This window comes from Protopterus annectens, chromosome 8.part0, assembly GCF_019279795.1.
Source record: "Protopterus annectens isolate FY-2018-M chromosome 8.part0, PAN1.0, whole genome shotgun sequence".
Classification (NCBI taxonomy): domain Eukaryota; kingdom Metazoa; phylum Chordata; order Ceratodontiformes; family Protopteridae; genus Protopterus; species Protopterus annectens.
In genome coordinates, this window is record NC_056741.1 from 935,046,990 (window position 1) to 935,073,186 (window position 26,197).

The 26,197-nt window shown below is 37.4% G+C and overlaps 1 protein-coding gene across 1 annotated transcript in view; it reads right to left on the reverse strand.

Annotated features, from left to right (window-relative positions):
- LOC122809165 (IgGFc-binding protein-like) overlaps window positions 1-26,197 on the reverse strand; it is a 154,205-nt gene that overhangs the window by 101,661 nt on the left and 26,347 nt on the right. Inside the window, exons 5-6 of the mRNA XM_044080453.1 lie at window positions 8,669-9,242; window positions 5,403-6,001 (exon numbers count right to left, since the gene is read on the reverse strand). Of these exons, the coding sequence (XP_043936388.1) occupies window positions 5,403-6,001; window positions 8,669-9,242 (1,173 nt within the window). The remainder of the gene's footprint in view (window positions 1-5,402; window positions 6,002-8,668; window positions 9,243-26,197) is intronic.

Consider the following 26,197-nt stretch of genomic DNA (forward strand, 5'->3'; position numbering starts at 1 on the left):
ATACCTGTATGCAAAAAAAGTAAAAATAGGCTCATTTTTGGTATGACTGTCAAGAGAGGATGATAGCTAAAGACAGTAATGAAGAGGGAGGTCAGTTTAGAGAAGAGATACAAATACATGAAAAATAATAATGTTCATGAGCAAGATATTCCACAAGATAACATTGATAAGATCCAATTATGAATTTAAGAAGTTGAAATTGTAGCTCAGAATGCTTTTTTGGTTCTTTGATAGTAAACCTTCACAATTAGAGAGCAAAATAAGAGTGAATATAAGAGCTAAAGAGACGTTTTATAAACGGAAAAGAATAAAGATTAAGAAAAACAAATTCAAGAATATTTCCCCAAAGATTAAAAAGAAAGGGGGAGATTAATTTGCGGGTTGCCTCCATAAATGTTAATAGTATTCGAAATGTGGTAAGAAGGATTGCAATTTTTGAATGGTGTGCAGAACTGGATGTGATTCTATTATTTGCTAAATGTTTTCTTTCATTACAGAATAGGATACAGATGGAAACATCATGGGGGGATACATGAAATCTAAGTAATGAATAGTGGGCAGTAATTGCTGCTATTTGTAAAAGTGGAGTCAAAATATTGTATCTATGTAGAGTTAAGGCAGGAAGGCTTATAACTGCAGATGTTGGATGAGAGGGTGAAGTTTTTATGTTAATTGTGTTATATGCCAATACAGGAATAAAAAAATATTTGTTTGAAGAGTTAAATAAATATATGACTATTAATATGAAAACAATAGTGATAATATTAATGGTAATGATGGGAGATGCTTTATATTTTGAGGAGCGCTAAGAAGAAGATAGGACAAGATATGAAAATGAAGGCAGTGATGAATTGTGGCATATTAGAAGTATGGAATAAAAGTCAATGGACTTATAAAAGGGCATGGTTAATCACTGAGACTGATTATTACATACATATAACACTACTATTCAATTGTAAACTTCTTGTTCTATTGTTTCACCTGTCATATCTTCAGTGTTGCATATATATTCTATGTTTTTTTCTGTCATATCAGTAACATTGTCTCTTTGTGTTTAATTATTGTTTCATTTGTGCTTTGCTTGTGGAGCTTTTCTCCCCGGGCCTCCACTGAAAATGGGTCTCTGACCCAGTGGACTTTCCTGGTCAACAGATGTTAATAAATAAATAACTAAATAAGTTATTTTTTAATTAAAATATAAAGAAAATAGATGGATGAATTGTTGTAAATAGATTTTTCTGACCATGCTGCAATATGGATAGACATTTCAACATTTGAAGATGTTGTAGAAAGTAAAGGAATGAAGTGGTTTACCATGGAATTTTTAAATAAAAAAAGAGGTTAATGAGGAAATATAGTTATTATGGCAAGATTATGTAACTATGATTGATTTTTGTGGAACTTGGACAGTATGGTGGGTTGTTCTAAGATACAAAGTATAAAGCAGCTTTAGTGAAGCTACAGCTGATAGGAAAATAATAGGTTGCAAGAAAGAATATTATTTGATTTCAGATAAAATAATGAATGCAAATATATAAGGTGAATCAAAGAATAGTGTAGGAATTTCATATTTAATCAATGGCATGTGTTATACAGAAGGAAAGAAGAAGTTTCTCCATATTTAAGGATACTTGTTAAAAGTAACACAAGCTTAATGAGAAGAATTAAGATTAGGAAATGTTCTTTAAAAACACCAAAAACTATAAAAATGCCAGGTGTTAGATGCTACGTATGTCTTGGAAATGTATAATAAGGGGGAAGTAGAGAGATAGTGAATTGGAATATTAAAATATTCATGGAAAATCTGCCACTTGTTTGGGAAAATAAATTAATATAAGTGAACTGGATAGTGTACTTAGAAAAGTAACTTACTTCTATGTCAGGTATTAATAGAGTTGTGCATGGTGTGTATAAAGTATTGGATAGATGGCAAAGGTAAATTCTTGTAAAATGTATGCTGAGTTAGTTGTTGGATAAAGTTTTTTTTTTTTTTGTAACAGATGAATTATGTGAAGGGATAATAGAATTTATATTGAAGAAAGGGGATAGGATAGATATTAATTTGACAACTATGAAACTGAATAATGCAGATTAGAAGGTTTTCATGAAAATGATGAAAATATTTAGGAATGCTTTAAGAGAAGTTAGCACACTAGAAATGTATGGGATAAAAGATAGGAATTCTAGTGAGCTGTCCTTTTTGGTTAGACAGGTTGTAGACAATACAATATTGGTAACAGAGATGAAGTTAAAATGACAGCTGATACAAATAAATCTTCTAATAAAGTAGGATATGATTGTTTATGGGATATTTTGCAGTTATATAGAATAGAGGGAAAGGCTTTGAGAGTATAGAGATTTGCATATGTAAATGGATTGCTAAGGGTGCATATAGCTCTAGAAAGGGGGAGCAAGGCAGGACTGTCAAAGGAGCACCATTTTATTTGCTTTAGCTATGAATGCTACTGTAGTGCAAATGCATTGCAGATTGTCTGTAGAAGCATATCAGTTGTAAGGAGAGATTGAGATTCCTATTTTTTATCTTATGAGGATGATATCATAGTAATACCCCTAGCTACCAAATAGGTGGCAATCCACTGAGCACAGAAGAAGTTATCAGGACCCTGGGACCAGGTTGATAAGTAGTCCTCATCATCCACAATCCCAGCTAGCTAAAGTAGTTAGGAGAGACCTTCTACATTTTATCATTCAAGGATTCTCATCTCTCATCTAGATCAATCATAGTCTCCCTTTACTTTACACTCATCAGACCAATGATTGAGTTACAATGCCCATTGGAATGTATCTGACCGACACTTGCAGCTGGCAGGCCACAAAGTTCCTCACCAAACACCAAAGGATAAAGGGTCTCAAATCTGTCCTATGCGCTTGAACCGAAAAGAACTCAGCTCCTATTCAGGCTAGCTTTCTGCTAGTTCGTGCCTTGCCTGCCTTTGCCTAACATACAAGGCCAGCCAGTGATGATGAATATACTTCACCTCAAAAAAAAGATCCATCAAGATCACAAGAGAGGGCGGAGCTCGACTTAAACCTCCTTATTATATTAATATGGAATGCTGATGGGATAGCAAAGACTCCCAAAGACTCCCTATGTTGTGGAACAAAATGTGAGAGTGAGCACCTCTTCAAGCGACTCGGCTTTGAAATCTTGATGGATGGATGGGAGATAGCAATATATACCAGGAGGATCGCCAGAGTCACACTGCGTTTACAGGTCCCAACAAAATAAATAATCCGTATAGTTCCCAGCAAAAAGTAAGGGTGTAGCACCAAAACTAAGGGCAGGCTGCAAAATGCATGAACCCTGCTTGACCTATGACTAGTAACAGTTATGGATGAAAGACAGGCTTTGATTTTGAATGAATTACTAAAGAATGAAGATTTGGAGTTGAATAAAGAAAAAGAAGCAATGGCTTAGAGAAAAAACAAAGATAAAGTGTAGTATTTTCTAAGCAAATATCTGTATTTGGCATTGTATTTTGAAAAAAAAAAAAACAGATGTAGGCAATAAAACAATAGAAGAATTTGATTGAAGAAATAAATGACATTTCTATTACATGGGGGACATCCAGGATGTCATTTAAAATGAAGAAGGATTTAATTAATGTAGTTATTATGGGGACACAGGGTTGTTAAGCTAATGTGTACATGATGCCAAAAGGAAAAAAACAAAGATAGTATTTGGTATTTTGTGAGGATCAAGGCTGAAGCAAAAGAGGTATTTGTGAATGTGAAGGTGGATTACCCTTAATATAGCCAGTAATTTGCACTGCCTCACTAAATTTGTACTGGTTCTTGAAGGTTAAAAAAAGTTGAGAATATGGTGATAAAGTAGACAGGATTTTTTATGTAAATTGGACCATTTTTTTAATAAAAATGTGTTTTATCAGATATCTTGACAAAGATTAGACTGTGGCTATGGAGGAAAATGTGGGAATGGGTTAACATAATTTATAAATGAATATAAGCCTTTTTGATTTTTTTGTGAGGTTCTTTGTGGGAAATCAAAAGTAAACATTTTTAATGATCTGTTGGCTTTGTGCTAAATAAAGAACTCTACATCTTTTCTATAAGTGCCATGGGATCTATTTCATCCATGTACACCTGAGCTACCACCAACATAAACAGATGGGGCCTCAGTTTAATATCTTATGCAAAGAAGGGCAACCTCAGGAGTGCAACACTTCCACCCCATGCTGTATTGTAGTGTCAGCATTGGAAATCAGTCCAACTATTTGGTGTGGGAACATTAAACAATAATGTTTATGTGGATTGAAAAATAACAATATTCCCAGTCCATACATTTGGAGGCCAAAACTACAGTAGGAAACATAGTTTGTGATTATACCTTGTTAGGAAACTTCTGACAGATTAAATCCCAGCTATGTAGACCTTATAAAGGATATCTAAATATGTGGCATATATTTCAGCAGTTGCTGAAATAAAGGCAGAAGTATAATACTGATTTTCAAATTCTATAAAGGAATTAAGATGAACTATGGAAAATTGTTCTTTATTGATTCTGTGTGATTGTATATCTAAAACTGTAATTAAATTGAGAAGTTGGAGGAATGGGCAAGACCTGGGAAGCATGAGACTCATCTTATTATATAAACATATACAACAGATTTCGAGGACTACTGATGTTCCAGCTTTCAGTGTCAGTGGTAAATAATTTTCATATAAATCACAATTGTGCCAATAAATCACAATTCTGCCACCACACGTTTTTTTTTTTCAAACAGATATAATTTTTTTGGAACAGCTAATATCAAAATTGTTTGCTAAATATTGACATTATTGACTGGTCTCATGATTAGATGTGCCAGGTCCATATGGAATTATAAAACAAGTCTGAAACAATGTAATACAGTGTAGAAAATGAATGTCTTATTGCTTACCAGATTCCTCATGATTAGTATTACTACAGTGTAGCATTACATTTCCAATACACACCATGCAGCCTATAGTACCATTTTAGTAGCGTAAGTATGTTTTATAATACAGTGATGCTGACACCTGCATGCAGTGTTTTATATTTGCATAGCCGCAGAAAGCTCATGATAGATTTATCAGGACAAATGATAAATGAGTATAAAGCAGTATCACAGAGAAGAATTTCCAGACTGTACTCATTTATGTAAACATATATTATACAACCAGTAGTCAAAATGGCAGCTATTTCATATGTATACCTATAGATAAAATAAAATAAATAAAAATTAATGAATAGTAACCAAAGTGCGAGTGCTAGGCTAGTTACCTAAAATGATAAGAATCAAATTCTTAATATGGAACAGCTCCTATGGATACAGTTTATATAATAATACTATTACAACTACAGGCATTTAATGATAAGAATAACATAATCAGGGACTTACCACAATCTTGTCGGGATTGTCAGTGCTCATTACAATATCAATGCCATAGATTTGGGTTTGTACCAACTTAGTATATGAGACGACTTTAGAGCCTCTGTAATTGTTTTGGACATTAACAGTGAAGTTGACAAGACTGTCATCTTTAACACATAAGCTAACAAACTGGTAAACACATGTGCCTTGGAAGTCATATTTTACTCCATCAAATGTTACATAATGTGGATCTCCCGAAGCGGAGCATGTACCATAGGTCATAGGATAACAGTCTCGTATTCCATCAACCACACTACAAGTTTCAGTTGATTTACAGTTTGTAGCTTTGCATTCAACAGTTCTTGTAAGTGGATTGCAAACACAGCTCTGCTTGCAGTTGTCATCTCCCCAGAACTTTTCACCAGGGGCATAGGGTCGCCCTCTGTAGGTGCATCCACAGTTGCTCTTTGGCATGCATTTTCCATCAATGAGAACAAAACCATCATTGCACTGGCATGTTTCAACACATGGTGTATTACATTTGGAAGGAGCCGTGTCATCATCACAAGTTGGTGGACAGGATGTTCCACACAAATTATACTTGCTGTTTGCTGGACAACTCAGTGCTGAAATGTGTAACATATATAACATTTATAAGCATGCCTTTTACATTATTATACTTTTACCATTTTATATGAATTCAACAGTAACAATTTCTGTCTCATTGTAAATCATCATCATCACAAGTTGGTGGACAGGATGTTCCACATAAATTTTACTTGCTGTTTGCTGGACATCTCAGTGCTGAAATGTGTAACATACATAACATTTATAAGCATGCCTTTTACATTATTATACTTTTACCATTTTATTTAAATTCAGCAGTAACAATTTCTGTCTCACTGTAAAGATTACTACCGAGTACTTTAATTTTCTCCTGTATGTTTAAGAGGTTAGATGATGTAAAATAATCTTGAGGTATCTGCAGTCGTCCTATTAACAGCATTTATCAAGGAGACTAGTACATAAGCCATTGAATGTTCTGGTACTAAGTCTTCAGGAAATCCTGTAAATTTGTTATTATTAGCTGGTTGTGGGACCCAAAAGGACAGTACTTCTCTTCTATACTGCTGACCAGGGTTTAGTCTGCAGTTTTGGAGGCAAATGTCAAAACTGATTTCCCAAAAGTCAGCTCTCCTTATCACTGGGGCAGGATGTCAGATTCTGCTGTTACAGGAGAAGGGAGTATTCAACAAATGGCATCTAAAGAAGATAACTATATGAAAATGTGTATATAATGGCACCCATTATTTATTGCACCTAGACCAGCCTTTGAAAAGTAGAAGGCACAAATCAATTGACCTGCCTGTGATAGTACAATGGCTGAAAAGCTTACTTATTTCATGATGTAAGCTAGGGAGTAAGATCACTGGGGATTGTGAGATCAAAAATATATTAAGAGAATGACATATCCAAATTCAATTAAATGGTGCTACTACTTAGAATATACTATACATAATTCTTATATATAACTCAGATTGAGTGAATATTTTTTAAATGAGAAAACTGGTCTGTTACTGTACCATTTAATTGAGAATACTTTAGTGATAACCCTATAGAATCTGTACTGTCATGTTTATAGTCTGAAAAGAAAAAAAAAAAACAGAATGAGAGTGCACTGTAGAAAAATACAAAGAACAGTTAGAAAAAATATATATGTCAGGGAAAGCAGCAGATGTAATCAAGCTGGTACATTAGGGAAGTAATGGCTCATAGAGGTGTTCATCATAGTGTGGAGAGGGAGGCATATCCTAGATGAATGGAAAATAAGCAATCTAATGCCATTGTGCAAGAAGTAAGGGATGTCACAGCTGCTATCAGTACAGCAGTATCAAACTCCTGTCACACTACATGAAAGTGCTGGAGAGCATAACCAAAGCAGACATGCATAGTGGTAGAAAGCAATATGGGAGATGAGCAGTTATTGTTCATATCATGATACAGTACAACTGATCTGATGTTTACGGTAAGAAAGATTGGGAAGAAGCTGGAGATGAAAATGTCCAATTGAGCATTCCTATAATTGGAGAAGGCATATGCCAAGGTCCCAAGAAAGCTGATTTGAGCAATCCATTGATGATTTTAACTGCTGGAAACACTTGTAGAATTAGTGAATACTATCTACAAAGGAAAATGGCCCAGTTATGCAAATAAAGACAGTATTCAGGCCCACAGATGGGTTTCTTTTAGAAGCAGATGTGCTCATACTGTAAATGGACTACATCAACAAACAGGTCTAAGGGAGATATATCTATAAAGCTGTATGACACTGTGACACTGAACAGGAACTTCAGCAATTGTCAGGGGACTGGCACATGGAATGAACCAAAGTACCGAGTGAAAAGAGATACATAGAATAATAGTGGAACAGATTAATACTGTTGAGTATCTGGGAGGTATGACAGAGGAGAGGGGAAATGTGAACAAGAAGGGCAAAGCTTGACTCAGAGATGCTAAAAATCTGATGTTAGCAGTGAGAAAGCTAGCAGAAAAGATGGTATAGCCAAATGGCACAAAGTGTCAAGAGTAGCGAATGAAAGAAGAATGCCAAAGAAGCCATAACGCAAGGGGTATAAAACAGTGGTACAACCTGTAGCGTTGTGTGGCTTCAAATCTTGGCAGTGAAGGTAGAGCAGCGGAACAAGCTTGAGATGATGGTAATGAAGTGCCTGAGATAGGCAGTACAATTTACATTGCGTGACAGATAAAGAAATGAAGACATCAGTACAGAAGCCAAAGTTCCTCCATTTGTACAGAAGGTCAAGCTTAGATTACAGTGCTTTAGTCACGTGTACAGAAAAGCAGAGAGTCATTTGTTAAGGTAAATTTGTGATGTTCTCATTTGGATTAGTTAGGTCCTTTGTGATTGCAAGTTTGAGAGTCAATCACAAAGAAGTTAAACTATTGCCAGGGAGTCATCAGTAATTGCTAAATCCATTGACAAATAGTTAGACAGTTCAATAGGGGTTACATTTTCCAGATCTCTTCTTCCCTAACATTGCAACTATGCCTACAGTACCTCATCCCTGGTTAAATTTAACCACAAGTCAGTAGTCATGTCCTTTAGGATATCTCTACCCATCACACTGAATAATCTAAATTCAATTATTTTAAAATGACAGACTGAAACTATATGATGAACTGTGTTACTGTTACACCAACTCATTCATTTGTAATGCCACATAATCTAGTGAGCAAAGCACTATATATGCATATATAAGATAAGTACTTACGACAACCAGCAGTGTTTCTCCATTCATACAGAGTTACTCCATTAGCCTGGCATGCATCAGCATATGTCTTCAACGCCTGACACAAGATAACTTTGTATCCATCGTGCATGCACACGTCATATACACAATTGTCAAGGTAAATCTGTGGATCAATTACGGCATGGCAGTTTCGGAATGGTCCAGTTACTTTGTTTGATAACAAACCACAGTACTGATCTGATTTGTATTTCTGAATGAGATTTGCATCACATGTTTTACATTCACCATTGCAGTTGTCCCAGCAGAACCTGTCTCCGTCATTTACTTTCCAGCTCTTTCCAAAATCTATGGCATTAGTAGCCAATGTCATTGACTGAGTCATGAAGTCATCTTTGGAATTTCCATTGTAATTACCGCACATTCCACATACATTCTCATAGTAGCTGCTTGGAAGTGTTATTAACAAATAGTAGTTCCAATCATACGACACTTTCAGTTTGTTGTAGCCTTCTATTATCACTGAAAGTCCACTCTGGTATACTTTTATCTTTCCATCCTGAAGAGTGATGGGAAGACGCTCCAGGTTGTTGTTTATCTGTTTCAAATGAGAAAACAGAAAGCAATGTTTTTGTACTTGACGAATATAATTATTGTTTAGTATCTGAAATTAATATGAAGCATGCATACTTTGCATTGAACTCTAACAAAACTGGTACCAGAACCTTACTACACCAGTAATGAACCATAAAATGTATTGCTCCCAGAAAAGACCCCCAAATAGAACTGATCTCAGTAATGAATCCTGTTACATGCTACTGCTTAAAGATTATTCATCAGTTTGCCCCTACCATCCACTGCTTCTGCTCTGATGACCACAATCATGTCTACTTTACAATTATAAATTTGAAACCTGCCCCCTGGTGGAAGAGTTGGCATTATGGGCAATGCCTTACCTTACAAAAAGTATATTGTTTAATTCTGACTTGTTTATTGGATAAGCTTGTAATAGTCTGCAGACTGATAGCCTAGTAATTACCTATGAACCTATTTACTTTGAAAAGTGAGTTCATTTGTGGAAGATCAAAGTTCTTGGACACTTCATGTTCACAGGAATCCTTCTGACAACATCAGTAGCCACCCATTCATACACTGCACTGGCAAGGCATCTGTGGTATAACATTATTCTGTGGCCCTTTAAAATCATTATTTAGCATTTGGGCATTTCAGTAATCTTGTCAGTTAATATTCTTCCTGAAACCTTCCCTCAGTGTAGAAGTAAGACAAGTAGAATACCTGCAATTGCCCAGATTCCTTCCTGATACATTCTTGCACAAAGGAACCAGAGTCTCCATTTTCATTCATATATATTCACTCCAATTTCTATTACAGGCCTCTGCAGCTTTGTATGTGGTTTACCAAATACCACAGCACATACTCTGCAACCAAACTTATCCTGATCATTTAGTAATAAATCATTTAAGCTGCTTTTTTTCTTTTTTGTTAACTGAGTGTATTTTGTTATAATTATGAATATCAATTTAAGTATGTTCTAATGGATGTACTTTAAATAACCAAATTACCCCTTTGTTGAATTGCAGAACATTGAGACCATTTTGCTGAAAACCTAAATCAGCGAACTCCTGGAACATCGTATTTTGCTGCCGGGAAACTAACCAATTGACACCAATAATCAAAATATAAACTGAAACAGATAAAACCCACCAAAGTGGGGGCTTTGCCCCCCACACCACCCACACCACTCCTAGCTAAATATACCAACTCCGAAAGTGCACTACAGTTGAGAAAAGGGCAAAGTTCATTATGTTGGCCAAGCGGTTAGTTTCCCAGTGGCAAAACACCATGTTCCAGGAGTTCACGGAGTTAATTTTTCAGCAACGTGGTCTCAATGTTCTGAGACGTGACAAAATGGTAATTTGATTATTTAAAGTAGATCCAGTCTAACATTCCTTTTTATATCCTATTACCTTCATATCATCCGTCTGTCCTTTTCAAAGCAGAAGTAAGAAAACAAACAGTGACAAGTACCCCATTTCTAAGACAAAACAGTCTAGATTTATTGTGCCTTAAGTGAACCATTGTTTCAAAGAATGTTAGTCAATAAATTAAACACCCTACCAGCTCAAATTTAAAGATAAATTGATTTACCACATTATACGTTATTCCAAAGCAAGGCACAGGTTGCAGTAGAAACATTTCCTAAAGTAATAATGTCAGCCAAATGCCCCTATTCAACCTCTATATAGATAGATAGATATATAGATAGACAGCCTTTATATAGATAGATAGACAGATAGATAGATAGTTAGTTATATAGCTATATGAACAACTGGTCCCATAAATACAAAATGTTTATAATGTGTCAGGCCTCTTGCTCACCCCTTCATAAACATTCACTTTATACATGTTTCCCCTTCTAAGTGTAACCTGTATCCAAAATCATGTTCAGCACTATTTTGTGTGTACTATAATTCCAGGTAGTTCCTGTAGCCTTTAGATCTTGTGTAATATACACATACATTTCTAATAAAAGTTTGCAATATATGTACTATTTTTCTTACCACAGCAGTCTGTATTAGCTATTGTTTCTAGAACGGTTTCTATTTGTAAAATACAGTTGTACAAACATACATATACACACACACACACACACACACACACACACACACACACACACACACACACACACACACACACACACACACACACACACACACACACACGCATGCATAAATAAATTAGTTAATAAATAGTATTCTAGTTTTAGTGGCTGCAAGACAAAGCCTAAGTGACCCATCATCTATCTATTCAGGCTATACAGTAAAATAAAAGTCTGTTCTATTCATGTATTCCTCTGTAGATCATCTGCTGCTTCATAGATATCATAAACACTTAAACACTAGTATGAATTTGATGCACCCAGTGCCTACAGGATCTGATCTTCATATAAACCCACATCATTATTGCTAGAAGTGCACAGAAAGCAGCTACAGAAGACACCTTAATGCAGAGCTTTTTAAAGTCAGAATGTTTTACAGACATTTTACAGGCTGATTTTTTAAACATCTGTTTTTTTTTTTTTTTAAAGTAATCTATATTTAAGTTGCTTGCTTTAGATAACTGTCTCATAAAACCAAAAGGGGAATTGACATATGTGAGATTTAAGTAATTTAGACTGATATGCAAAGCCAAGATTACCCATATGAAGCACCGTATTTGATCCCATGAAGAATCACTAAAGTATTTGGCACTAAAGTACCTTCCGGCGAAGGTGAAAGAGTGCCATTATTATTGTGTAATCCAACCTCAGGCTGTCTGTACTGGGCACTGTGGACAAAAGGTGATAAATGACTGCTATTTCATGATGGACTACATTCAGTTGGGTCTATATTATTTTGCCAAAAGTTATTTTCAGCAAACACCTCTTCATCGACACATATTCAGCGAAAATCACTTCTGCGATTCACTGAAGTTTTCAAGGGCAACAAAGTAGTTGGCCAAGTACACAACATTCCCCTTTTCCCCACTGTAGTGGGATCTCAGAGTTGTTATATGTAGTTAGGGGTGGTATTGGGGGGTGAAGCTCCCCACTTGGATGGATTTGATTTAGTTAGTCGTGGTTTCCCTTGTGCTATGGGGCAATTGTTTCATTGCCAGTGGAAAATTTAGTGAATCGTGGACATGATTTTTCTCTGAATATGTTTTGATGAAGAGGTGTTAGATGAAAATAACTTTCGGCGAACTAATATAGACCCCATTCAGTCAATATGACTTGCCTATCTGGAGCCAGGATCCACCAAATTACACATTCACTCATGTCATTACAACAGGGGTACCAGTATCATTCCATCATAGCCATGTAGGTGTAAATGACCCGAGACGTATCTCCCAGGACTACATGAAGAGAAACATCATGAAGCTCTTGGGCTACATTTCTTATGCTATTATGAGCCTAACAGTGAGCAACAGGTTACCTTCACCAAGGAGGATGCCTCAGTATGAACAAAAGATGACTGATTATTAACAATTGCCTGAGTTTCTGGTGCCATTCGAAGGGGTGCCAATAACTGTAGTACGGGAGGACATGGTTAACATACCACATTGCTTTGCCAAGGATGGTCTGCTGCTCTCCCCTCTAGGCTTTTGAATACTGGCTAAAACTTTATGCACCCCCACAGTGCCTTTTTGTAGGCAATGCCAAATTGACAAACTTATTGACCTAGCAGAGTAAACTGAAATAAACCTCAAGGAACTTTACAAGCTTCAACAAAAAAAACTGCACTCCCTCCAAGCCCTCCTAAGCCTCAAGAACATAGACATCTGTGCAGTTACCAAGACATGGTTTAAAAGCTGCAAAGAGTACCCTGGCAGTGCAAGGTTTCAGTGCATTTCACACTTTTAGACCAGTAACTGCATAGACAGGGGCTAAAGGTGGATGCATCTCGATATATCTCAGTAACAAGCACACTTGTAGGTTTGTTAAACAGGATGACATGCTGGGGTTCCTACATGTGCAGATAACCATACATAAAATCCCATACCATATCCTAGTCAATGTCGCAAGAAACTCAAAGCACATGCTTGGAACTGCTGGAGACACTTAATATTCAAAAAGATCACTCTGCTCATTGGGGACTTTAATTACCATTCTATAGAACAGGAATCGTACATGGACTCAGATCTGTAGGCACAGAGATTCCTGGACTTTGTAAATGTAAACATCCTTGATCAATTCGTCCATATGCCCACCAAAGCCTCCAGCTTATTGGACCTCATACTCTCAAATATGGGAGAAAGTTGCACTCCTCAGTGTCTTATCCTTCCTTGTAAGTAGCAACTATAAAGCTGTCTCCTTCAAAATAAATATCAATCCAGTATACACAGTAATAGTTGGGAAATATCTTAAGGCAATTACCTTTTATTAAGCAATAGTTTGTCAAAATTCACTGCCCCCCAGATGTAAAGAACAGAGCACCCTATGCAGAACAGTTCACAGAAACTGCTGTACCTACCGGAAGTAAGCCCATAACTAACTCAAAAAACAAACTGCCTTGTGGCATCCCTAATTAAAAAGGATACACAATTAAAAAAATCATGGCAAAAGCTGGAGGAGTAAGTCCCATAAAGATAAAAACTCACTCATCAAACTAAACAGGCAAATAAGAGGGCTAATTAGGTCAACTAAAGCCAACTTCAAGTTTAAGTTAGCATCCCAGGGAAAAGACAGCCATATGGCCTTCTCAGCTATGTCAGAATCATCAAGGTCAGCACAACAGGCAAATTGATGATCAATGGTATCACATTCACTGAAACTGGTGATATAGTGAACCCGTTTCCTGACAAATTCATTTTCAACTTTACCACCCAATTACCCCTTGCCACCCCCAAAAATACCAACAAATATAACCTCACCAATTATAGCAAGAGAACAAGCCATGGCTGTGCTCACTAAAGTCAAGAACAAAGGGCCCCTATAACATCCCAGAATGCCCCCTGATTAGTGTAAAATACAACTTATAGGGGACGCTGGAGTCACTATTTAATTATAGCCTCAATGAGAATGGAACACTGCAACTGTCATCCCCTTCATAAAGAAAGACCATCAACAGATCCAGGAAACTACAGGCCCATTAGTCTGACAAGTCTTATCTGCAAAGACAGGGAAAGAATTATCTTGGAAATAATCAACAAAGATATAGAAGGCCTCCATACATTAGACGCATTCCAATTTGGCTTTGTCAAAGAAAGGTCATGCCTACTGAACCTGGTGAAGCTCTTTGAAAAAATCACCAAGGCCATGGACAAGGGTAAAAAGGTGCAATACTGCCTACCTTGATCTGGCATTTTATACAATACCTCACACAGGCATCGCTATCAGACTTACACAACTAGGCATAAACCCCTTTAGAATGTACTGGATACCCAGCTGGCTGATGATTAGGGCCCAGGAGGTTAGGATCAGTAAGGCCACCTCCATAAAAGGCTGGTCAGCTGTGCAGTCTCTCAGGGCTCCCTGCTGGGCCCACTACTCTTTGTCATCTGTTTCACAGAGGTCAAAGACAATGTTAAAGGCCTCAGGTTGGCCAAGTTCACAGACAATTGCAAGCCTGGAGTAGTCACAGAATCCCACCAAGATGAAAATATCCTACAGTTAGGTCTAACACTGGCAAGTGACTTGTACCAAAGTCACAGCTTAAAACTCAATACCAAGAAATGCATTATAGTACTTTTTGGAAAGAGGCCACCCCCAGGAAAATAAAGCATCAATGGAACACCCCTAAGAGTTGGCTCACTTGTTAGGGATTTAGGAACTCACATAGATAGTAATCTAAATCTAACATTTGACCAACATGTATCCTAGGTAATAAGAAAATCCCTCTCTGCTTCTCAACTTATAAGTAAGGGTATGGCATCTAGGTTCAGAGAAATCATCATACCACTGTATTTGGCTCGCATCAGACCAGTCATAGAGTACAATGCCACCTTCAACATGTACCGTCCTGACCAGATGTATGCAACAACTGGAACATCTGCAAAGCTTCCTTAGAAAAAGAATACAAGGAGTAAATATGATGTCCAATACTAATTGCCTCAAAACCTTATCACTACACTTAGTGTCATACAGACTACTGAGAGATGTCCTATACCAGGTCTACAAGGCATCCTTGCATCCAGCTCTGATGAATCTTTTGCACATGTGCAAAACAAACAGCATCAGAACTACTAGATCCAAAGACTTGAATTGTCCTTGTGACATAAATAGAACATGTTGGAGAAACAGATATGCATCTCAGATAATTCCAGTTCTCTGGAATAAAATCCCCATTCATGTGAAGCAAAGTCCCTTGTTTACCATATTTAAACTTAAATTGGACCAGTGGATGGAAAATCTTAAATTCACCTTGGTTTGGTGCCTATGTCCTGATGGATAGAGGTAGCCAGCAATTCATGCCAAAGACAGAAATTGTCCCTATAAAAATGTCTAAAACATAAAACTCATGAGTCACATTTTGATTAGACAGCTAGGTTTATAAAGACTCCAGTGGTCATTTGCCTAGTCTGCGTCTATGAAATTATTGTCTGCTTTTTGGGAACATCTCACAGAAGGTTCTACAGTATATGAGAACTTCAATTACTACTTCAGCAAATAATTTGACTGTATTACAAATAAGGCTGTGAACTGATTGAAAGAACAGCAAGGAGATGTGCCCAAAGTGAGGCTGGTATTACCATGATGGTAGTCATCAGTCCTGACTATAGTCATCAGTGGCAAATTAAGCTTTTAACTTGAAAAAAGTCACCTTCTGAGTAACAGCTGTGCAGGGGTTTCCAGCCTGAGCTGAGAGATAATGGCAAGCCAGGAAGCCACAACAGCCACAGCAGTTGCTATATATAAAGCAGTGATATGGAGGGCAGTTTGGGGAAGCCACAGAGAAAGATTTATCACTAGGTTTTGACCATCCATTTTGTGCCTCAGAAGGGAAAGCTAGGGAAGTGATATCCACTTCTGTTAAGAATGTCTGTAGCAGAAAGCAATATTAAATAGTTTGATTAATTCCTTCTACCTGTACATCTGCTATCCTATTAAGCAGCAATCCTGAAATTTGAAGTCATTAATGTACTTTATGGCCTTCATATTTTTGGGCTTCAGGTCTGGTAGTGATCTATTTGAAGATGGTGGAAGTACAGGAAAGATATGGGATAGTATGATTTATGTGTCTCTTTAATGCTGTATGGAAGCTAGGGAGTATACCTCTAGAGTAGCAAACTATGTTGGTACCCCTCTTTAAGAAAGCGAACCTTAAGACCTCTTCCAGTTACAGTAATATTACATTCCTCTCCCTACCCGGAAAATCTAATGCCAGAGTAATTAAAATGAGAATTCATACAGTAGTTAAACATCAATCAACTTCAGGAAGAGCAAAGTAAAATCCATCTGATTAACAATACACCAGCACTTTAGCCCTGCACAGTTGTGAGGAGGGCTGTAGGAGTCTGTTGACCCAATGCACAGTTATGATGCGGATATGGAGAAAAATGTAGGACAGCATGCATTGACATGTTCTGTAAGAGGTGCTGCAGGATTATGGAATACTACAGCCACTGTGGCATGCTTTCGTTTTATATTAATACAGTTACAGTAATAGTCATGTCTGCATTACTGCCATGAGTCAGAATCTACTAAGGGTGCATCTTGTCAACACCTTCTGGACATGGTTTTCAAAGTCAAGATATCAAAATGTATCATTTGCTGAGAGGGCATCCAGAAAAGGGGAGTATGAGAGACATGTCTTCTATTGTATATAATGTGCACTCAGATGTTTTACTGCTATGTGTGAAAAACTTGATTAAATAGCAGTACCTCCAAATATGAGGCCATGCCACTCTAACAGAGAAGATTGTAGTGATCTGTTTTTATGTGGAGGGGAGAACAGAGCTAACCTATGTGTGTAGTTAACTACCTTGGAATATTGATCTCGAGAGACAGCAAATGAAATATCAAATGTGAGACTCATAAGTAGAACTGTGCAGTTAACAGTTGTCTTGTATGCATTCAGTCAAAGAGGCAACTTGTACAAGTGGTGGAAATTACATTTTCCTCCAAGGTAAATGGCCTTACTGTCCATAAAAGGGTGAGGATTCTGCTCCAGGAGTAACTCATGGTAGGAATACTTCTCATTCAGATTAAGAGAAAACAGCAGTCGAGGGTTTTTGTTACAGTATCCCCTGCATGACCATTGTGCAAGTACAAGATACACTGAGGTCTTTCGGAAAGTGAGGACATGCTAAAGGGATTATATTGGAAGGCCTAAAAACACATGGAAATCTCCAAAGATGAGCTCTATTCTGCATCTAAGAAAAGATGTGTTGCTTTGTCTGTTACCATCACTGCGTTCAACAGCAAAACTGGACATTAAGTGAGCAAGTGAGTGAGTATGTGAGTGAGTGATATTTTAGTAGATGACAGAAGAAGCACAACTGTTTATCTCAGAAATTATTACAAAATGTGCCTAAGGGACCTTATAATAATAATAATAATAATAATAATAATAATAATAATAATAATAATAAAAACAGCAGAACTTATATTCTCAGATGATAAGCTGTAAACAAAACAAAATAATACAATGAATTATTTTAAAAATACAGTCATTTGAATGTACTTCTCATTAAGGAAAGCTTGGTAAATCCACTGACAGCTTAAATGGAGAATGCTCTAGTGTAAGTAGCTAACTAGACTTGTATGATAACATGGACTGGTGAGGTATGGGACCAGAGGAGTTACTTTCAAATAGCTGAATATCATGCATTTCAAACTTAGGGGTACAGGTATGTTTCTTATTTACTGCAGAATTTTAGAAAATATATACAATATACAGGAATGCCATTGATAATAGAGGGTCATTGATTAGTTATTTTATAAAAAAGACATTATATTAATGATTACCATTGGTAGTGTAGTATTGAGCATAGTAGCCTTCAAAGTAGTTGATGAAGGTTCATTTCTCAGTCAGTACAAGAGGTCTGTACACTTCTGCTGTACTTGGCTCTCAATAGACCAGCCATTGAGTGCAATGCCTTCTTTGGTATGTGATAACCAAAAATAAACCAAAAATATATTATTCCAACTACCAAAGCTACTTAGATGTTAGCACTATATGTATGAGTGTGTTAAGATATGCCTGAGATCATAGCCGGCCTTAGGCATAGGCCAACTAGGCAGCCGCCTAGGGCACTGCTGTTGCAGGGGCACTTTTCCAGTATTTATTTGGTGTAGGTAGACCGGGATGGGGGCACTTGGGTGGTGTGAGAGGGAACCGTGGAGCCCTTTTGCCTAGGACACCAGCTGACCCAAGGCCGCTGCTGCCTGAGATAAATTTTGTTATGAAATCTCAATATTTTTGAAATGATCGGTGTCTTTTTCCTTAAATTTTGTTAAGCTGCAATTGTTTTATATGGTCTGAAGTAGTGGTGTGCTACTGCTGACTGCACGCCCACTACTGCATTGAAATGTACATTTGTTAGTTTGTCACAAAGGATGTGATTTTGTTTTTCAACATTGACTTCATGTGGTTATATAATTATGTTTTGATTGGATGTACATATTTAGAAGTTAGAAAACATTTTTGTGAAAGAGTAAAAGGATGTATGAGATGTATATTATCGCATGATTCCAAGACTCTTGAAATGATTGGTTTCTTTCTTTTATAAATCTAGTCAGGCTTTATATGGTCTGAAGAAGCAGTGTAATACAGTGAAAGTGCTTATCAGTTTTTATGGTCTGTTTTTATCATATTCATATAATAAAATACTTCACTCATAGCTTTGGTCATTGGAATAATATATTTTTGGTTCTCAAGGAGTTTTACGTTTATTCCTGACTTTCATCCAGTGGCCCTCTTTTGGTATGTACCTGACCTGGCATATGCAACAACTAGAAGATTTACAAAGGTCCCTCATAAAAAGAATACAGGAAGTAAACATGTCCTATGTAGACTGATTCAAAGCCCAGTCCCTACTGAGAGACAGTACATGCCTGGCCTAAAAAAACATCAACTGATCCCACTCTGATGAACCTGTTGCACAGCTGCAAAACAAATAGCATCAGAATCACACAATATAGTGCTGTAAACATAATCAGCAACATGAATACATGTTGGAGGGACAGGTATGTGTCTCATAGATTACCCCTTCTCTGGAGCAGGTTCCTCCCTCCCATATGTAGCAAAACTCCTCTCTAACCCAATTCAAGAGGAACTTATAGTATTGGATGTTGAATCAGAAATGTTTCTAGGTCTGGCACCTATGTCTTTATTAGAGAGAGGCAGCATGTAAATGCTTGGCCACCCATGTCTAAGCCTACACATACCCCTTAAAATAACCCTAGTGTATCAAAACTTGTCAGACACATTTCAGAAGTATGGCTAGGCTTAAAAAGCCCCACTGAGGTCATTAGCTTAGAAACTACCTATGAACTTATGAACTAATGGAGTGTGTAAGATCTATTTCAGAAATGCACATCATAGCCTATTAATAGAAAATCAATTACAATCAGACAGCAACATTAATGCAGGCTTTAATAAGGAAACAGGAGATGAGTTATAAATATTAAACAGTAAAGAGAGATAATACAAATACTTCACAATAGTCCAACATTCATATTAAAACAACACCTATTATGATTCAGAGGGAAACAAAATAATCCCCTTTAAGATCAATCACACTTCTATTTCAGCTATGGAATAAACTCCCCATCTACGTGAAACAGAGTTCATCCCTGGCCCTATTCAGAAGAAACCTTGGCCACTGGATGGCAAATGACAAACTCGCCCCTGGTCTGGCCCTTATGTCTCTGAGATTAACAGTAAATAAATTAATCTAGGACAAAACTGTGCTTGGTTGTACAGCTATGTCTGTAAAGAGTCTGGTGGTCATTTGTTCAGTGTAAACCTATGAACGTATAAACAATTCAAAGTCCATATTGCCCCCATAATTCATAGACGCTTAGTATAGTATAAGGGCATACCACTCAACTCTCCAGATTTTTGCCTCATACTTCAACCATATTCCTCAGAAAAATGTATGGTTTACAGGCAAATCATTGAGGACTGAAGTCACTAAATAATGACATACATGTGAATTTCACACGTCGTATCCTTTAGAAAATGTATGTTAATGAAAACCTGTTATTCTAGCAATTTACTAAGTTTATAGGAGCAATATATAAAATATATCCCTGATATGAGGATGAGGACAACAAACCAGAGATCATGGAAATGTGATGGCCTTATCTGCATTCCCATGGGAGTCATGGAGTATGTATCCTAGTGGATATACTGGTATGTGTGACTTTATGTAAATTAGGTGCATGGACCTTTCAGCGATCTATTGGGGATACAGTGGGGGGTATATTAGGTCTTATGAATACTCCATCAGATCCTCAATGCCATTCTTCAACATGTAGGTGAGCATATGTGGTTCCCACTTACCCCACAGGAGAAAGCAAACAGCACAAATGAGTTCTATGATATAGCCCATTTCCCTCAAGTACTGGGGTCAGAGACTGCACCCATATTGAAATAAAGGCCCCAGCTGGTGAACTGGGAAGGAAGTGCATGAACAGCAAAGGATATCATTTCATCAACTGACAGGTGGTCTGTGATGCACAGGGTATCATCTACAATATGTCTATAAGCCACCCAGGCTGTTTTCATGACGCACATATGGTACACATGTGACTTTTACAATGGTTTGTGAGGGATGACTTTCCACTGGGCCATTTTGTGGGTGATGCTAGATATGTCCTAGAACACTAGTTCATCGCTCATCAGAATTCCACACATTTTAACTGACCAAAGACATAATCATGCAGTATCACAAATCAGAGATATTATAGAGCATGTGTTCAGACTGCAGAAGTCACACTTTCACTGGGTGGATACATCTGGTGGATTCCTTAATGAAACAGTAGATTCTCACACAGCTGAAGACAAGATTTATTTTTTTAGATTAAAACAAACACAAAAAAAACATTATTTTATGCAGGGACAAGTTGTCCTGCACCCCTCACATGGGAGGCCAAGCCCAATATCTGCTGGTAAGTATACATGATGACTCTGAAATCACACAACAGAAGAGAAAGTACAAATTTATATTCCCTGCCATAATGTGATCTTGCACACACAGCAGTCAGCTTTAAAACAATTTGGTCTTTTAAGATGACAGATAAATGTTCACCATTTTGAACTTACCACCAAATCACCCGCAACCATCAGGTGGCACCATTTAGTATATCCCTATCATGTCTGCCAAAATACTGACCATGTGTGACATTTTATGGATTATCATTGTTAGGAAGCAGTTACAGTAGGGCATCCTCTTGCATGGCCAGCACTTCCCAGAACCACAGGCAGCAGGAGATGAGACAGAAAAAGACTCAAATGAAAAGCCTTCAGCAGGGGAGGACCATGCCAGGCAGATCCAGGCACAGTATGCTATGACACACAACATAACTATACAAAATTCAAGTACAGAAGGACTATCAGAGGTTCTTATGCACATTCATTGTTTACCTGAGCTGCTCCTACTTAAATCCAGCCATGAGATACTCTGACTGTGGTCTGTACTGCAGCTACTATGAGGAGCTGCTCACTGCATACAGTTGCTTGGCTGCATGCAGTGGTAATAATCATTACTCCTCACTGTGCAGAGTATGCAAATAATGCTGGCCTGGCCACAATTTATTTCAGAATCCCTGGGCAAGCCTCTAGCTTTTCAGAAAATACACACTTATTTGATTAATCCAGTTTAGATTAGAAATGGCAAAGTATGACAATTAGTCATTTAAGTCCCTATTCTCATGTACAAATATGACAAGCTGTTTAGCTCCACAGATTCTGCTATCTTGTGGTTCAACTACAGTATCTTGCCCAAGCAAGTCACCCTTAACAGACACTAACCAAGTGAATCTCTTCAGTCAACAAAGTCTAATGCAAAGCAGATGTGGATCCTTTACAAAATAACCAACAGACATATGCATTTGTTAAAGGTCTGGTAACTAGATTATCAGTAAATATTAGATGGGACTTCCTGCCCCAAATAACTGCTTTAAAATTATTATGATCCTTCAGCACTTTTATATTGCTCATAATATAAATATATATTGCTCACAATATAGAAACACACACACACACACACACACACACACACACACACACACACACACACACACACACACGCACACACCCATACACACATAATTTACTATTACTTTGTCTAGTCTAACATAAACAATTGCAAATGTATACAGAAGAGCTAAGGCAGGCAATTGAGCACTCCTCAGTGCTCTAGAGGTATTACAAGACTCAAATTGAAAAGCATCCATTATGTTTTTTTTTTTTTTTTTTTTTTGGCACCTGCAGTCCCTAGCTTGGTGATATAATGCAAGGCAAGTCTTAAGATAAGTTAAGAACAAAAGGTTCAAGAAAGAAAACAGCAATGCAATTAAAATGATATTTCTCATCCCGTCAGTTAACTTGTTCCATAAAATAATTCTTAGGATTTTGCTCTATGTTATTGCATATATCCGCAACACCAAAGAAATGATTTCTTTTGTGTGACACTATGCAGGCGCTATCCCTGAGGTGGAGTCTATTAAAGTGTTCAACCTATTCATTTTCATTATCAGTGCTATCTGTTCAGTATGCCTACACTACATGATTTGGACAGTCTACTAACATGCTTGACAGATGTGCATATTCTGTGCATGTCATAGAGAAGTGTTTGCTGTATGTATATCAAGAAAAGACTGTATTGGGCTCATGCTTGTAAAGTTCCTAAGAATGGTCAAGACAGAGGTTGTAAGGGCTAGGACACCTGGATAGTCATGCACAGCAATCTATAATCAGACCCCATCCAACAGTATTATCTTAGATGTATTTTCTGTGTTGACAATAAACATGCATTTGAGCAGACTATTACTGTTTTTGGTTAGTTGCTTGTTTGCCTATTTTGCATGCTTCACATATAAACTAATGACACCATAATTACACTGCAGTCACTGCCACCATCATTTATCTCCTATACCTAACATAGTGTATTTCTTTTTAAAATAACTTATTTTCTGCTGAGAGATATGACAGAATTTCTTGGCAGTCCAAGCCACCAACATACTTCTCAAAGGCATATATATGTAGGAACATGCAGGCATCAGGGGAGGGTATAGGGCACACCTGCTTTGATATGGGTGACCACATCAGCCTCCATGGTGGTGGGATCCAGGGCCAAACCAGTTAACTCTCCTCATAGCTGCCTGTGGGACAGAAATATCATGGATTGCTCCCATCTGGTGATAGGAACAAATGAGCAAAAGTAGCATATCCAGCAGGCATTGAGGCCATAAAAAGATATAACTACTTTCCTCATGAACTGTGTCCTTGACAAGAGGAATGAGTTTTACTTAATTTTAATTATTTGATTCACTTGGTAAATATGTATCCTAACTTCTGGCAAAGGATGATAAATAATAGCCCCAGTGAAGAAACTACCATGTCTGGTACTTAGCAAGAGGTGTTTAGCTAAACTGCTTGCCAGATTTGTGCATGAGAATAGGGACTTATTTATCTTAATTGCCATACTGCTATTCAACTTTTACTTTATATTGAAAAGCTTAAGGGTTGCAATGTGCAACTTAAGATATCATTCTTTTGACTGCTGACAAATATATAGAAGAAAAAGAAAGCCAACCAGTTGCATTGCTTTTACTTTTCCAGGATGTGATAAGAGTGTCAGGAGTGATTTGTGACAGACGGTACCTGTAAGAGTGAAAGGGAAGGTCTACAAGAGGGTAGTGAGACCAGCTATGTTATATGGGTTGGAGACAGTGGCATTGACAAAAAGGCAGGAGTTAGAACTGGGCGTGGCAGAGTTAAAGATGTTAAGATTTGCACTGGTTGTGATAAGAGTGGACAGGATTAGGAATAAGTATATTAGAGGGTCAGCCCAGGTTGGGAGGTTTTGAGACAAAGTCAGAGAGTCAGGTTGACAGTGAGAGGAGTCCTGCAATGACTTGCACCAGGCAGTTAAAGGTTTAAGATGACAGATAAATGTTCACCATTTTGAACTTACCACCAAATCACCCAACCATCAGGTGGCACCATTTAGTATATCCCTATCATGTCTGCCAAAATACTGACCATGTGTGACATTTTATGGATTATCATTGTTAGGAAGCAGTTACAGTAGGGCATCCTCTTGCATGGCCAGCACTTCCCAGAACCACAGGCAGCAGGAGATGAGACAGAAAAAGACTCAAATGAAAAGCCTTCAGCAGGGATGACCATGCCAGGCAGATCCAGGCACAGTATGCTATGACACACAACATAACTATACAAAATTCAAGTACAGAAGGACTATCAGAGGTTCTTATGCACATTCATTGTTTACCTGAGCTGCTCCTACTTAAATCCAGCCATGAGATACTCTGACTGTGGTCTGTACTGCAGCTACTATGAGGAGCTGCTCACTGCATACAGTTGCTTGGCTGCATGCAGTGGTAATAATCATTACTCCTCACTGTGCAGAGTATGCAAATAATGCTGGCCTGGCCACAATTTATTTCAGAATCCCTGGGCAAGCCTCTAGCTTTTCAGAAAATACACACTTATTTGATTAATCCAGTTTAGATTAGAAATGGCAAAGTATGACAATTAGTCATTTAAGTCCCTATTCTCATGTACAAATATGACAAGCTGTTTAGCTCCACAGATTCTGCTATCTTGTGGTTCAACTACAGTATCTTGCCCAAGCAAGTCACCCTTAACAGACACTAACCAAGTGAATCTCTTCAGTCAACAAAGTCTAATGCAAAGCAGATGTGGATCCTTTACAAAATAACCAACAGACATATGCATTTGTTAAAGGTCTGGTAACTAGATTATCAGTAAATATTAGATGGGACTTCCTGCCCCAAATAACTGCTTTAAAATTATTATGATCCTTCAGCACTTTTATATTGCTCATAATATAAATATATATTGCTCACAATATAGAAACACACACACACACACACACACACACACACACACACACACACACACACACACACACACACACACGCACACCCATACACACATAATTTACTATTACTTTGTCTAGTCTAACATAAACAATTGCAAATGTATACAGAAGAGCTAAGGCAGTCAATTGAGCACTCCTCAGTGCTCTAGAAGTATTACAAGACTCAAATTGAAAAGCATCCATTATGTTTTTTTGGCACCTGCAGTCCCTAGCTTGGTGATATAATGCAAGGCAAGTCTTAAGATAACTTAAGAACAAAAGGTTCAAGAAAGAAAACAGCAATGCAATTAAAATGATATTTCTCATCCCGTCAGTTAACTTGTTCCATAAAATAATTCTTAGGATTTTGCTCTATGTTATTGCATATATCCGCAACACCAAAGAAATGATTTCTTTTGTGTGACACTATGCAGGCGCTATCCCTGAGGTGGAGTCTATTAAAGTGTTCAACCTATTCATTTTCATTATCAGTGCTATCTGTTCAGTATGCCTACACTACATGATTTGGACAGTCTACTAACATGCTTGACAGATGTGCATATTCTGTGCATGTCATAGAGAAGTGTTTGCTGTATGTATATCAAGAAAAGACTGTATTGGGCTCATGCTTGTAAAGTTCCTAAGAATGGTCAAGACAGAGGTTGTAAGGGCTAGGACACCTGGATAGTCATGCACAGCAATCTATAATCAGACCCCATCCAACAGTATTATCTTAGATGTATTTTCTGTGTTGACAATAAACATGCATTTGAGCAGACTATTACTGTTTTTGGTTAGTTGCTTGTTTGCCTATTTTGCATGCTTCACATATAAACTAATGACACCATAATTACACTGCAGTCACTGCCACCATCATTTATCTCCTATACCTAACATAGTGTATTTCTTTTTAAAATAACTTATTTTCTGCTGAGAGATATGACAGAATTTCTTGGCAGTCCAAGCCACCAACAT